The sequence below is a fragment of the Durio zibethinus genome, chromosome 7, assembly GCF_047325235.1.
Source record: "Durio zibethinus cultivar Kanyao isolate XHJ-2024 chromosome 7, ASM4732523v1, whole genome shotgun sequence".
Taxonomy (NCBI): domain Eukaryota; kingdom Viridiplantae; phylum Streptophyta; class Magnoliopsida; order Malvales; family Malvaceae; genus Durio; species Durio zibethinus.
This window is the reverse complement of record NC_143168.1, coordinates 24,796,925-24,809,909: the sequence shown is the minus strand read 5'-3', so window position 1 is coordinate 24,809,909 and position 12,985 is coordinate 24,796,925. Positions and strand designations below refer to the sequence as shown.

At 28.2% G+C, this 12,985-nt stretch overlaps 1 protein-coding gene across 7 annotated transcripts; it reads left to right on the top strand.

Moving 5' to 3' along the window:
- The first annotated feature begins 129 nt into the window (after positions 1-129).
- On the top strand, positions 130-5,701 carry THA1 (threonine aldolase 1). 7 transcript variants are annotated; one of them, XR_016343686.1, is made up of 12 exons: positions 1,411-1,548; positions 1,824-1,956; positions 2,416-2,863; positions 3,343-3,454; positions 3,740-3,790; positions 3,997-4,068; positions 4,159-4,291; positions 4,424-4,482; positions 4,798-4,898; positions 4,968-5,166; positions 5,261-5,327; positions 5,411-5,701. XR_016343686.1 is itself a non-coding variant. In XM_089763976.1 (11 exons), exons 3-11 carry the CDS (start codon positions 2,421-2,423, stop codon positions 5,447-5,449), a joined length of 1,077 nt encoding a protein of 358 aa, XP_089620102.1. In that variant the 5' UTR covers positions 130-264; positions 1,824-1,956; positions 2,416-2,420; the 3' UTR covers positions 5,450-5,701. The 7 variants fall into 7 exon arrangements, 6 of the variants coding, with proteins under 6 accessions (XP_089620102.1, XP_089620103.1, XP_089620105.1 ...); XM_089763976.1 differs by lacking the exons at positions 1,411-1,548; positions 4,968-5,166 and adding an exon at positions 130-264; XM_089763977.1 differs by lacking the exons at positions 1,411-1,548; positions 4,968-5,166 and adding an exon at positions 1,226-1,364.
- Positions 5,702-12,985: the final 7,284 nt, after the last annotated feature.

Below are 12,985 nucleotides of genomic sequence, written 5' to 3'. Positions count from 1 at the left end.
CCAATTGAGTCATTATCTAGTTATGGCCACATAAGGGAGGAGTCAGAGTTTCACTATTTCAGCATCCAATTTGTATACCTAATATTCCAATTCCTAAGCAGCCATACCTTGAAGAATACAAACCAAAAGGAACACTTCTAGTTGGATAAGCTTTGCTTGAGCCACCTTTTTAGCCATCCCATAAATAGCCTTCCTCCCTCTTTCCTTCTTAGTATCTCTTTACAATCCTCATTAACATTTTCTACTCCCCTTAGTCTCAAGCAGGTATGAATGTAATGTCATTTATTACATAACAAACTAAATGCTTCTCTCAAGACTGTTATTTTCATGCTGTAAATGATTTAAGTCATTGCGCATGTTCTTACCAATTACCATTCAAGGTGTAGAAAACATCGAAAACGATTTCTGCTGCCTCAATTTTAGAGAATATATATATATATATATATATATATCTATGTATGTATTAGGTTGGCTTAGTTGATATCAATATGTCAGGATTATTGTAGTAAGGTCACTGTAGGCTGTAGCAAAAACATAATTTCATAAGAATCAGCCCAAGAATTTGCGTTCATATCAAGATAATATTTTAAGTTTTGTCTTTTGAGTTGGAAGATTCTTCAGTTTTATTTATAATTCATTAAGTTTTCGGATGCTTTAAATTCATTTTTATTTAGTACTTATTGGCAGCCTTTGTGGGTTTTTTTTTTTTTTTTTTTTAATTTGTCTTTCCAAACCATGATCTAGTATAGCTAGGTAGGATTAAATTATGGAATATGATTTGTTAAATCTTTGATTCCATTGGTCACTATTAACTTTGTTTGAAAGAAAATTCTTTGAGGTACGTGTACAAAATTGACTGATCAGCCAGGCCTTTCTTGTTCGGTTGTTCCCCGTGGGTTTGTTTGCTTTTCATTCTGATGTTGATTTCCCATGGACTAGAATCCACCGTTCCACAAATTCTTGAATGTCTCATTTAAATCATCTTTTAATTTTTCGTTGATAAAGAACAAGGCAACACTATCTGACTAATTGTTTCAAAAAATGACTTTGAATCCAGCCCCTAATGAAAAAAGTTTGTGAGGATCACCCAGAAAAGATGAAGAAATCAATTATGACTTATTCAAAATTTTCAAACATTATTTCAATCCAACTACGTAACTCCCCAACAAATTAGGAATGCCAAAAGGAAACTTTCTTTTTGGCAATAGTAACAATTGCCAGCAAGGTTAACAATTAGAACCAAAAGATAATAAAAACAAAAGCTGAATTGGGCCACTAATGCATATAGTAGATTCTTTCATGGAAACCAAACGTTAAAGAAAGAAACAAAAAAGAGAGTGTAGTTGAGTCTATCCAATTCTAAAGTAGGTAATTTTTGGTGTGCACATACTCTTAAAGACATGAATTCACAGACAATATAAAAATTTATGAGAAAAAAAAAAACTAGGAATTTACAAAGTTGAGTTTGTTTGGATTTTGGATTGTTGTTCAGCACTTTGTTAGTCATCTTATTTTATGGGTTATTTAGAAGTATAAAACCGTATTAAGGTATTAATGTTTTATATTAATTTTTCATGTCAAGTTGGTTTATTGAATTTTCTCGTGTTTTTTAGAGAAAGTTGTTTTGAGTTTTGCTATAAAAGGTAAGTGTTTGAGGCCTAAGGGGTTATAACTTATAATTCCATGATTCTTGAAATTTCTTTCGATGGTAAAGCTTTTTTTTTTCCTTTTTGGTTTTCTCTTTTGCATGTAGTATATTTTTTTGTAAGTTGTGAAATTTTTTGTTTGTTAAAGGTTCTAATGATTTTTATTTTTTTTTGCAGAAAGTAAGAATCTATTCAATTGTTTCCGTCAAGGAAGTTTGCTGAAATTTTGAGTTTTCAAGGAAAGCCAGAGACAAATTTCGGATTATTTTGTTCTCGGTTGTAAGGCAAACAACAAGAAGAGCTTGAACTGGTAAAATATGGCCATCTCTCTCTCTGTTTCTATATGCATGAGTATAGGAAAGTAAGGGCACAAGCATGCTCTTTAATGGGTTTTTACATTTCTTGAATTTCCCATCGTTTTTTAATGGATGGATTTCTTGGGTTTCCATTAGACTTGTTCAACGTGTTGTCTGGCATGGTATAAATTTCCATGTTAAATGGCTAAGGCAAGGAAATCACGTATACTGAAACCTTGCTGGTGTTTTTTACCATAACAATTCTAGAAAAACAAGCACTAGGACAAATTTACTCCTGAATGGAGGGCAATCAATGAAATCTAAATGGTCTCACTCTGATGTTATTGGAAAATGGTTACAGAAAAGCAATATTGTAAGGATCAATTTGCTTTATGTTAATGAGTATTAGATTCGTTTGAGTTGCTTTTCTTTGGGGGGGGCATAGACTAATTTTCTTCTGGGATTAATTTCAGCAACAATGGTGACCAGAACAGTGGATCTTCGTTCAGATACAGTTACAAAACCAACCGAGGCAATGAGGGCTGCAATGGCAACTGCTGAAGTTGATGATGATGTCTTGGGTGCTGACCCGACTGCGTTCCAGTTAGAATCAGAGGTGGCAAAGATCATGGGCAAGGAAGCTGGTCTATTTGTTCCATCAGGCACTATGGGTAACCTCATTAGTGTTCTTGTTCATTGTGATATAAGGGGAAGTGAAGTCATTCTTGGAGACAATTCCCATATCCATATTTATGAGAATGGTGGTATTTCAACAATTGGAGGTGTACATCCAAGGCCAGTGAAGAATAATAAAGATGGAACAATGGACATCGATTTGATTGAAGCCGCCATTAGAGACCCAAGAGGAGAGCTAGTGTACCCAACTACCAGGCTGATTTGCTTGGAAAATTCACATGCAAAGTAAGATTTATTATTGTTTATGAAATCCTTTTAATTTCTGTTGGACAATGATATCATATGCACTTTAAATAATTCGATTGTTCTATGTTTTCAGTGGCCATACCTCCAGGCTGTGTTTCACAATTTTTTATTGGGTGGGTTAGAATTGTGGCTGATTTTTAATTTTTAGAAATTTCTCATGGCTGTTCCTACTTGCATTCTGGACCTAAAATATCCTTATTAAACATGAGCATTTAAGGGAAATCATCAGCATCATTTCCAGACTTAAGATGTGCATTTTGGCTATATGCTGTGATTGGAGGGACAGGAACCAATATTTTTCTTACATTGCTTCCATTATGTTTCTGTAGATATTATGTCATTATATTGACTTCAGTTGAAGTTCTTAAATGATTTGTTTCTCCCTTTTCAGTTACTTCACTCTCACTTTATCCCTTGTTGGCTGTAATATCTTAAGAGTTTTCTTTTACTCAATGCAGCACTGGTGGCAGATGCTTGTCTGTGGAATACACAGACAAAGTTGGTGAGCTAGCTAAGAAGCATGGTTTGAAGCTTCACATTGATGGGGCTCGCATTTTCAATGCATCCGTGGTGAGTAAAACATTTTATACTTGGAGTTTATTGTTACTGCTTGGAATTGTATGGTATGCAGATCTATCTTCAATATGAAGCTTCATATAAAGGAAATTTATTCCCCAATCTCCAGGCACAGAATTTTCTGTTAAAGTTGAAAGTTTGAGGAAACCTTTTAATCAAACATTAGAACAGCCTATATGCTAACTGATTATAGCCTTCCATCGGTGTGCATGTCCGTGTAATTAAATGAACATGTGACAATCATCTGCCTAATGTCTAACTAAAGGATTGGTCTGCCAGGCACTTGGAGTTCCTGTTCACAGGCTTGTGCAAGCTGCTGATTCAGTCTCGGTATGCTTTGTGTTCAATATTCTTATTAGTTTACTTAATCGTTGTTTCAATTGTTATACTATACTTCATCTTAATTTGCAGCTTTTTCTTTTGCCAAATTTACATCTTTATTCTGAAAAGTTCTTAATCTATAAATAATGGATTTAGACAATTCATCTCGTGTTGGTAAGAGACTCTTCTTTTTCCATTGATTTTGTATGCCGTAGGTATGTCTATCAAAAGGCTTGGGTGCTCCAGTTGGATCAGTCATTGTTGGTTCCAAAAGCTTTATTACCAAGGTAAAATCAAAAGTTTTGCGGCTAAAAAACCTCTGCTAACTATGAAATTTATCCTCAAAACTCCTTTTTCTTCTTTTCTTTTTTTTTTAGGCTAGAAGACTTCGGAAGACCTTAGGTGGTGGGATGAGGCAACTTGGTTTCATTTGTGCTGCTGCTTTTGTTGCGTTGAAAGAGAATGTTGGAAAGCTTGAGGGTGATCACAAGAAAGCAAAGGTGTTAGCAGGTAAACTATTGGTTTCAATTGATTATATATGCCAAAGTTTTTGGTCTGGAAGAACAGTAATTACTTTTCTCTGGTGCTTCATCTTGAACTTGTAAAATTCATGGACTTTACGTTGGTTTTGTATGGTTTCAGAGGGGCTAAATCAAATTAAAGGTCTAAGAGTGGATGTTGCTGCAGTGGAAACCAACATCGTGAGTATGCTTTTTATTAAACCTACATTAATGACAATCTTTTCCTCTGCTATGCATTCTGGATTGGTGGTTTTATGATTCGAGCTGCGATTCAGTCTATTCTGTAAAGAGTAAAACAAGTTACCATCCTGTTTTTACTTGTTGCTACCATTTTCACCAGAGAAAAACCGGAAAACTGAATTTAAAAATTAAAAACAAAATGCCTCAAATGAAAGTTGCATCAGACCACAGCAGATGTTTAATTGCCAACTGGTAAAAACGAAAGTTCTTAATAATTACCATGCTTATATTCTTCTTATAACTGTGTTTCACCAGATATATTTTGACATAGTGGAGGGATCAAAAATCACAGCAGAGAAAATATACAAGCATTTAGAGGAACATGGTGTACTTGTGATGCCAGAGGGCCCATCCAGGTCAGTATACTACTCCATCAAAAATCACTCAGGATTCCTGAAACTTATCTGCTTATTATATTCTTGTAGATTTCAATTGCTCAGAAACCAATTCAACTTGAATGTGTAACTCGAACCAAGTAAAAACAACCGAAGTTCCTCCCCTTCTTAATGTACTAACATACAGCTGAAAGTCTGGAGGAACATAAGAACCGATCATGTCTGGATATTACCTGTATTTTACCTGAAAGAAGTTCAATGGTAGCACCAGAGCAGTATTAAATATTGAGTAAAATATGGCTTCCAAAACTAGCTAGAGTTCACTTTTCCGACGGGTATCACCGCTGGACAGTAGATTAATGCCGGTTTGTTTGTCGATTCAGGATGAGAATTGTCCTTCACCACCAAATTTCAGCAAGTGATGTGCAGTACACTTTGTCATGCTTTCAGGTGATCAACATCATTCCTTTTTCCTGCCTGTTGATCCATGTACTTATAATGTCTACTTATTCTTCCATTTTTGAATATTGCAGCAAGCTTTCACTGGAGTGCAAGAAGAAAATAGCAACTGAGTTAGAAATTGCTGCTCCTCTAATTACCTAAAGATCATTTCCTGATTTTTCAATGGAACCGATTGAACTCAGGAACATGATCGATCAGATTATAATAAATTACAGATTATCATAAATTATGTTAATCCATTTGTATTAAACTTCAGATTCCATCATTGTCTCTTTGTAGCCTATAAGGCTATAACCTTTGTCATACCTTGGCAAACTAAAGCACCAAGTTTAATCTCATAATAATAAAGCATAGTTTTCTTATATTAGGTAAAATTTTCTCTCTATCTTACATGAAAGAATTGGAATTGGCAATGAATCATGCAGATGCAAGGATTTAGGGACCCTGGGGGCATATTATCCCTCTGGATTGGGACCTGTCAGGTCCTCACCAAGAAATTTTTTGTGCAATTCCTTAACATCAAAGCCCATTAAATATGATTAGACATTGGACCGGGCGTACTTGTGAATCAACAACTTAATTTGTTGCACTTCTGTAAATAAGAAAGCAAGTTTTTCTTTAGGTTGGATACTAGTGTCAATGTTGGCTGAAATGTACCACTCATCCTTTTTTTTTTCCTATACATTTGGACCATCCGATGAAATTACTCTATGTTATTTTTTAAATACAATTGTATAAATTAATTAAAATAAATCTTAAATTTAAATTTAATAATAATGATTAGACTGGATTTAGATTGATGACACATTAATTTATATTTGATATAGAAAACATTATAAACAAAAATCTTTCATGCATTCCACCAATACTTCTTTTTAACCTTTATAACCATGCCACCAATAGATTGTACTTGTCTATGGTGATTGAATTATAGTTTTTGTTAATGAAAAAGGTAAGACGTGTATGTAAAATGAACAAAGCATGTAAAATATTGTCCTTAATCTAATTGAGTGACAATGACAAGGAATGTTTTAAAGGGTGATGACTTTGTGCTTACATAGGGACACAACTATGTAAGAAGACAAGCTTAACTTTCAAGTTTCAAGATTTTTTACCATACCAAGATTTAAAAATATATACATATATATATATATATATCATATATGTTCATGAATCGGATCGAATTAAATTTGAATCGAATTCATACTTAATATTTAAATATGATTCAATTCTATATTTCAGATTTCAAAATTTTTTCATTCACATATATATAATTACAATATTCTAATTATATATAGATTATTCGGGTCGGATTACATCAAATTTAGATTTTAATTTTTTTATTCAAAATTCAATTTAAAATTTAAACAGATTTAAAAATTATGTTTAAACTCATTTAACGAGTTTTAATTTTTATCTACACTTTTTTAAAAATTTGGACAAATCTTTGAGTTTGGAGAGGTAATCAAACCCTTAAATAAGTCTAGTCTAGTTTTTGTAATATGATAAACTTAAACTTGAAGATTTCAACCTTGAAAGGGATAAATATAAATAATAGTTGTACATTTTTGAAGTGAAGTCACTTAGAAACTAAAACGAAAAAAGAAGGTTACGGATTGGTATGAAGGTTCCTATTTTTTGTTGATATATATTCATTGTTTACCAATTAAAGCTTACTTTTTTATTTGGCATTGATAGCAAAATTTAGTCGCCCTTCATGGTTTATGTAGCTTCCAACTCTATGCCAAAAAATTGCCAATTCCTTCATTTATCAAGAAGGACATTTGGAAAATGTCAAGTTTTTAGTTCAATACTTATCGTTTTGTGATTTTGATTCAATTTTATATTAATTTATAAAATTGTTTAGCAGTTTTTTTTTAACCCTAAATAGTATAGAAAAATGGATATTTAATATATTTATAATTATTAGAATTATTTAATTAATAAATGGGCATATATCACTGTTTTAATTTTAATTGTGAAATTTAAAATATATATATATGAAAAAAGCAAACTTAAAAAAAAAAAAAAACTGACATGTTGAATTTCAAAAATATATATATATAAATATATTTTTTGTTAATTAGAATAAAAATTAAAGAAAATAAAAAATAAATGTGAAATAATATAATATTTATTATAATTTTGTTAATTATGTAAGAGTAAAGTGAGAATATAAGAAAAATTTATTAAATATTTATTATTACAATTAGTACTTTTAAAAAATTTTTATTTAAAAATTTAAATTCATTTTTCACATAAATTAAAAAATTTTGAAAATTTGAAACTCAAATACTTGATTTTAACAGTAAACAAATTATTTCATGGTCAAACATCAATAAATAATTATAAATGAATCGTAAATTTTAATCAATCAAGCTAAAAAAAAAAAAAACCTAGCTTAATTTAAAATCATGCTTTAAATACATATACTTGAGTAAGCATATTTTTTATATTCAAGCCCAGCATGTAAGTTACCTCAAACTTGACTTGGAAATAGAATTAGGTACTCAGTAAACAGTAGCCAATGTGAACTAACATGTCATTCTGCTTTGATGGACAAATTGAAAAGAGAAAAAAAAAAAAAAACAAAAAAACAAAGGGACATGTCCATCAGTCATTGTAATCTAAATGTCAAAGTCATTCATGATCAAACCGAAAAAGGACAATCCTCTAGAGATAAAATACAATGGGCAAGATGCCCCATCTACTTTCACATTTAATCAAACCAATTTGATGCACATTTTGACATTAATAAAGATAATGTATTACTTTATTAATTTTTTTTGAAAATCTAAAAATTTTATTATTAATGTATTTAATGATTTTTTCAATTTATATAAATATATATTTTTGGGTGAGGTTTTTTTTTTTTTTTCCTTGTAAAAACTGAAGATCTTTTTTGGTTATGTCATGCCAAATTTATGGTGTCCTCAAATTAACAACATCTCAATAAATGTTATGTGCCAAAAAAGTCTCAATAAATGTTATTGATTTTGATTGAATAACTAATTAATAATAGAAATTAAAAAATACTAAAGTAACCAGAAATATATATACACTAACAATCATTTTCTTCCCTTTTTCCAACAAAGAAAATCACTAAATTAGCATGAAGCATGTAACAGGTTGTTTTATTATTAGACAAATTTATAATTAATTGGACATTTGTGATTAATATTTTTTTAAAAAAAGAAGAAAAAAAAAAGTTAGTCACATCAAAAGGAGAGAATATTTTTTCTGTTTAAATGCACCAAAATGTACCCTAAAAATGGAACAGCAAAGCCCAAAGAAACAGTGTTGGAGTTGCATGTTAACACTGTGTTTAAGGGCAAAATTTTGGGTTTGTTTCCTTTCCTTTTCTGGTACAACCTAATTGGAAATCAACCTGCCCACCTGGCTAGGCTGCTTGGTTCCAACAGCTAAGGAATTGGAGAGTCCATGTATAATTTTTTTCGTATGTGCATTGGCAGTGCAATCGGCATGTGCGCTACCCTATTTGTAGGATTGAGATTCCAAATGCAGGAGCTGTGTCCCTTACTCTAAGTGGGAACAACTATGCTTTCTAATTTTAACAAATCCTATTCCTATTTCATCACTTATGACAATCATGGCTCCTCTGAATAATATATTCTTCTTGTTTAGAAAATCCCAATATCTTTATCCAAAATCAAAATTTTTGGAGGAAGAGAAAAATATGGTAAAAAAATAAAGATACCAATTCCCTAGATTCTCTTTTACCAAAGGGAAATGGTGAAATGGTTCTTCAATTTTCTTGCATATCAAAACTTGAATGAAGATTAAATTTGATCATTTATATATTTATATAATATAAAATATTAATAATTTATATATTTATATCATATTTTATATAAAAATTATATATTATAATTCATATTTAAATGAAAATATAAAATATTTTTTTATTTTATTAAATTTATTTATAATTTTTATTAAAATTATAAATTATATTATTTTTATCTTTTTAAATTATATTATTATATCATATTTTAAATCATCATATTTATGAAAACTTAAAAAAAACCTAATTCTCTAATGACCCTATCCTTTGAATTTTAATTTTCAACTATAATTATATATCGTGGCAATGTGTTTTACACAAATTTGTAAAAAGTACTCCATTTTTAATAGAATTATAGCTTATATATCTATTTGTAGTATTTATAATCAATGTGTCCTGCAACAATGTACGAATAATAATTAGATCAAATAAATTCGAATTACTTTTAGCTTAAAGGTATATATATAACTGTACAAAAGCAGTATATAGATATATATATATATATATATGTCTTTTTTAATGAGAGCTATGTGTCTATTAAAAAATAATTGTTCACTAATATGTATTAATTGCTTGGCACCAAAATGCTCTAAGAAGGAAAAAGTGATGTTTTATATACACATTTAAAAAATTAAAACAAAAATAATATTATAATCCAATTATATCTATTCCCTGTATATGTAAAGAGAAAGAAAATCAAAATAAAATTGAAGGAAAAAATTCACCATGAAGTTTGGGCAAATAGTGCCTATTGACTAATATTTTTAGCTTTGAAAATTTTAGCTTAGAAATTTAAAAATATGAGGCGAGGCTAATTTGATAGGTTTTTTAGGCAATTTTTTAGGTATTTAGGTGATGTGTATATTGAAATGTGATTATTAGATATGATAATTTATATATTTGTATCATATTTTACATAAAATTTATATATTATAATTTATATTAATATAAAAATATAAAATATTTTTTTTATTTTATTAATTTTATATATAATTATTATTATAATTTTAAAATATATTATATTTATATATTATATTTATATTATTGAGGATTGGCTTGATTTTATTAATGATAAAAAGGTTTGTGTTGGTAGTGATGAGATTAGTTTGCTAATTGATAGTACTACCTATAATAAATAAAATATGTGAGGAAATTGCAAGGATTTTTTTATACCATTTTAGATTTGTGTGGTTGTTTTTTAAGCAAGTAATTAAGTTATAATTAATCCATAAAAAAACAAATTAATTAATCAAGTTGAACTCTAAAAAAGTCATCAAATAGAAAGGGCAATCAGAAAATTTAGAATTTTGCTCCTACGATCTATCTAGTTATTATAAAAGAGCGTTAGGTTTGTAAAATTTTAAATTATGAGAGAAAATATATTCTTAAAAAAAAAGAAATATTTGAGATTTTTTTTTTAATTTTTAAGATATTTCATATTTAAATTTATTCATTTGATTGAGAAAAATCTATTTATATTAGTTTTTGAATAATTATCATAATCTCCTTAATATATATAATTATAATTTTTTATTCATTTTTATTAATAATAAATACTTAAATGACAAATTATACATTTAACAAGAAAAAAAGATTAAATATTATTTAAGACATTTATAGTTTGAAAACGTTTTAAACAATCCCTTTTATTTTGTTTTAAATTGATTATTTAATATGTTTTTTATTTAAAAATACCTTAAATAATCTCTATTTTTTTTAAAAGAGATTACTTAAGGTATTTTTTTTTATCAAAAATGCTTTAAATAATCTCTAATATTTTTTTAAATGAGACAAAAAATACCTTAAATAATTTTTAATAATTTTTAACTGGATTATTTAATGTGTTTTTTATTAAAAAAAGTCTTAAATAATACCATTTACTTTTTTTGCCCACATTATTTAAGGCGTTTTTTACTAAAAATACCTTAAATAATTCTTTTCATTATTTATAAGATTTAAAAGATAAAATATATAAAAAACTGGAGTAACTTAATCGGTTAGAGTATATGATTATTAACATAAGGTTGTAAATTCAATTTATTCTTCTGACCTTTTAATATTTTTTAAAGGGATTATTTAAGGTATTTTTTGTTAAAAGTGCATTAAATAATTATCATTTTTTTTATAAAATTTAAGAGATAAAATATAAAAAATTGAAATAAAGATTTAAGAGATAAAATATATAAAAAAATGGAGTAGTTTAGTTTATTAAAGCATATGGTTATTAATCATAAGGTTGTAGATTCAACCACTCTATTTTAGCATTTATTTTTGAGGTAAAAAATGTTTTAAATAATCTTTCAAAAAAATTGAATAAGATTATTTAAGGTATTTTTTGTCAAAAAATATCTCAAATAATCTTATAAAAAATTAAAATGATTATTTAAGATATTTTTCATGTTAAATGCCATTAATTACAATATAAGCAAATTTTTTAGTAATAAAAATCTACAACGATTTGCAATCATTTTGAGATATATTTTTCAAAATAGTAATGTCAATTTCATAATTTTTTATTTAGGTTAAATTTAAAAATAATGTAATTTTTTTAAATCTTAAAATATTATATGAAAAAATGAGTTTTTAATTTCAAAATTTTAAATACTGTTAAAAATTTATCACTTTTTTTTCAAAGTTAAATTATCTTAAATTGAATGTTAAAATCAAATACTTAATAAAAAAATTCAAAAAAAAATCAAAGTTAAATTATCTTAAATTAAATGTTAAAATTAAATACTTAATAATAAAATTTCGAAAAAAGAATCAAATGCCTCCTTAAGAAGCATATTTTGACCTTGCACAAAAAAAAAAAATGTCAATATTTATAATAATTTTTTTATTTTTAAATTATGATTTTTTATTTAAAAGACAATGAAAACCCAAAAGTAGAGGAACTTTGGGCACTGGTAGGTGGCATCTAGAGGCCTAGACTGGTAATAATTAAGTAAAAAATGACTCTTATATAGTCATAGTGTTAGCCTGCTAGGGTTAACTGGCCTAGCTACCTCAAATGTTTTTGAATCAAGGGCTTTCGTTCACAATGTTGGCCATGTTTTTGGCTCGAGCAAAGGCTTCCATATGGGCTCATGATTTTCTCGTCTTTACGTCTTTGCATGGTAAAAAGTAAAAAGTTTTCACAACTTTTGTAGTAATAAAATCGTTCAAACAATATTAAAAAAAAAATCTGTGTAAATACTTTGCTTATTATCGTCCATCTTCAACCTCACATTCCAAAGATAATTGCATTCGACCATTTGGATAATGTTTGGTCTGTGTTTTCGCATGCTAAAAGTTGAAGTCAAAATTTTTATTTTTTTATATAAATTTAAAAAAATCTAAAATATATTTTCTCTCATATGAATTACCACATTAATTATCTCATTGATATTTTATTTTGCTTGAAAATTTTGTTCTTTAACTCCTTTTTTTTTTTACTTTATTAATTATCACCGATTTTAACAGAGTGATCAACACAAGAGTTGACCTCCCTAAAGATGTGCTGAATTTTGTAATTACGGATGCATCCCAGCAACGATCTGTAATCATCTACAATAGACCAGTAAATATGGGAAAGAAGGAACACCATTGGAAACAAACCCTAGGACAACTTGAGCAACTGCCACAATCAACTATGAATTTTTGTAAAAGGAAAAAAAAAATAAAGGGTGGATCCAAGGATAAATAGAAAAAAAAAAAAAAAAAACTATTTATGATGATGCAAATAATGAATAAATTTTTGATAGTGTATATTTTGTACGTATTTGTAGTTAATTATCAATTTTTTAAGTACAATAAGGGAGGGAGGGGGGTTGGCTCGTTTTAAATGCTCCTCAATTTTCTAATA

What these genes read in the sequence shown, in the direction of transcription:
- THA1 (XM_089763976.1), top strand. Translation starts at nt 2,421, where the DNA reads ATGGTGACCAGAACAGTGGATCTTCGTTCAGATACAGTTACAAAACCA. An exon ending in GCATTTTCAATGCATCCGTG is followed by an intron (nt 3,455 to 3,739) that starts GTGAGTAAAACA and finishes TTGGTCTGCCAG; the next exon opens with GCACTTGGAGTTCCTGTTCA. An exon ending in CTGCAGTGGAAACCAACATC is followed by an intron (nt 4,483 to 4,797) that starts GTGAGTATGCTT and finishes GTGTTTCACCAG; the next exon opens with ATATATTTTGACATAGTGGA.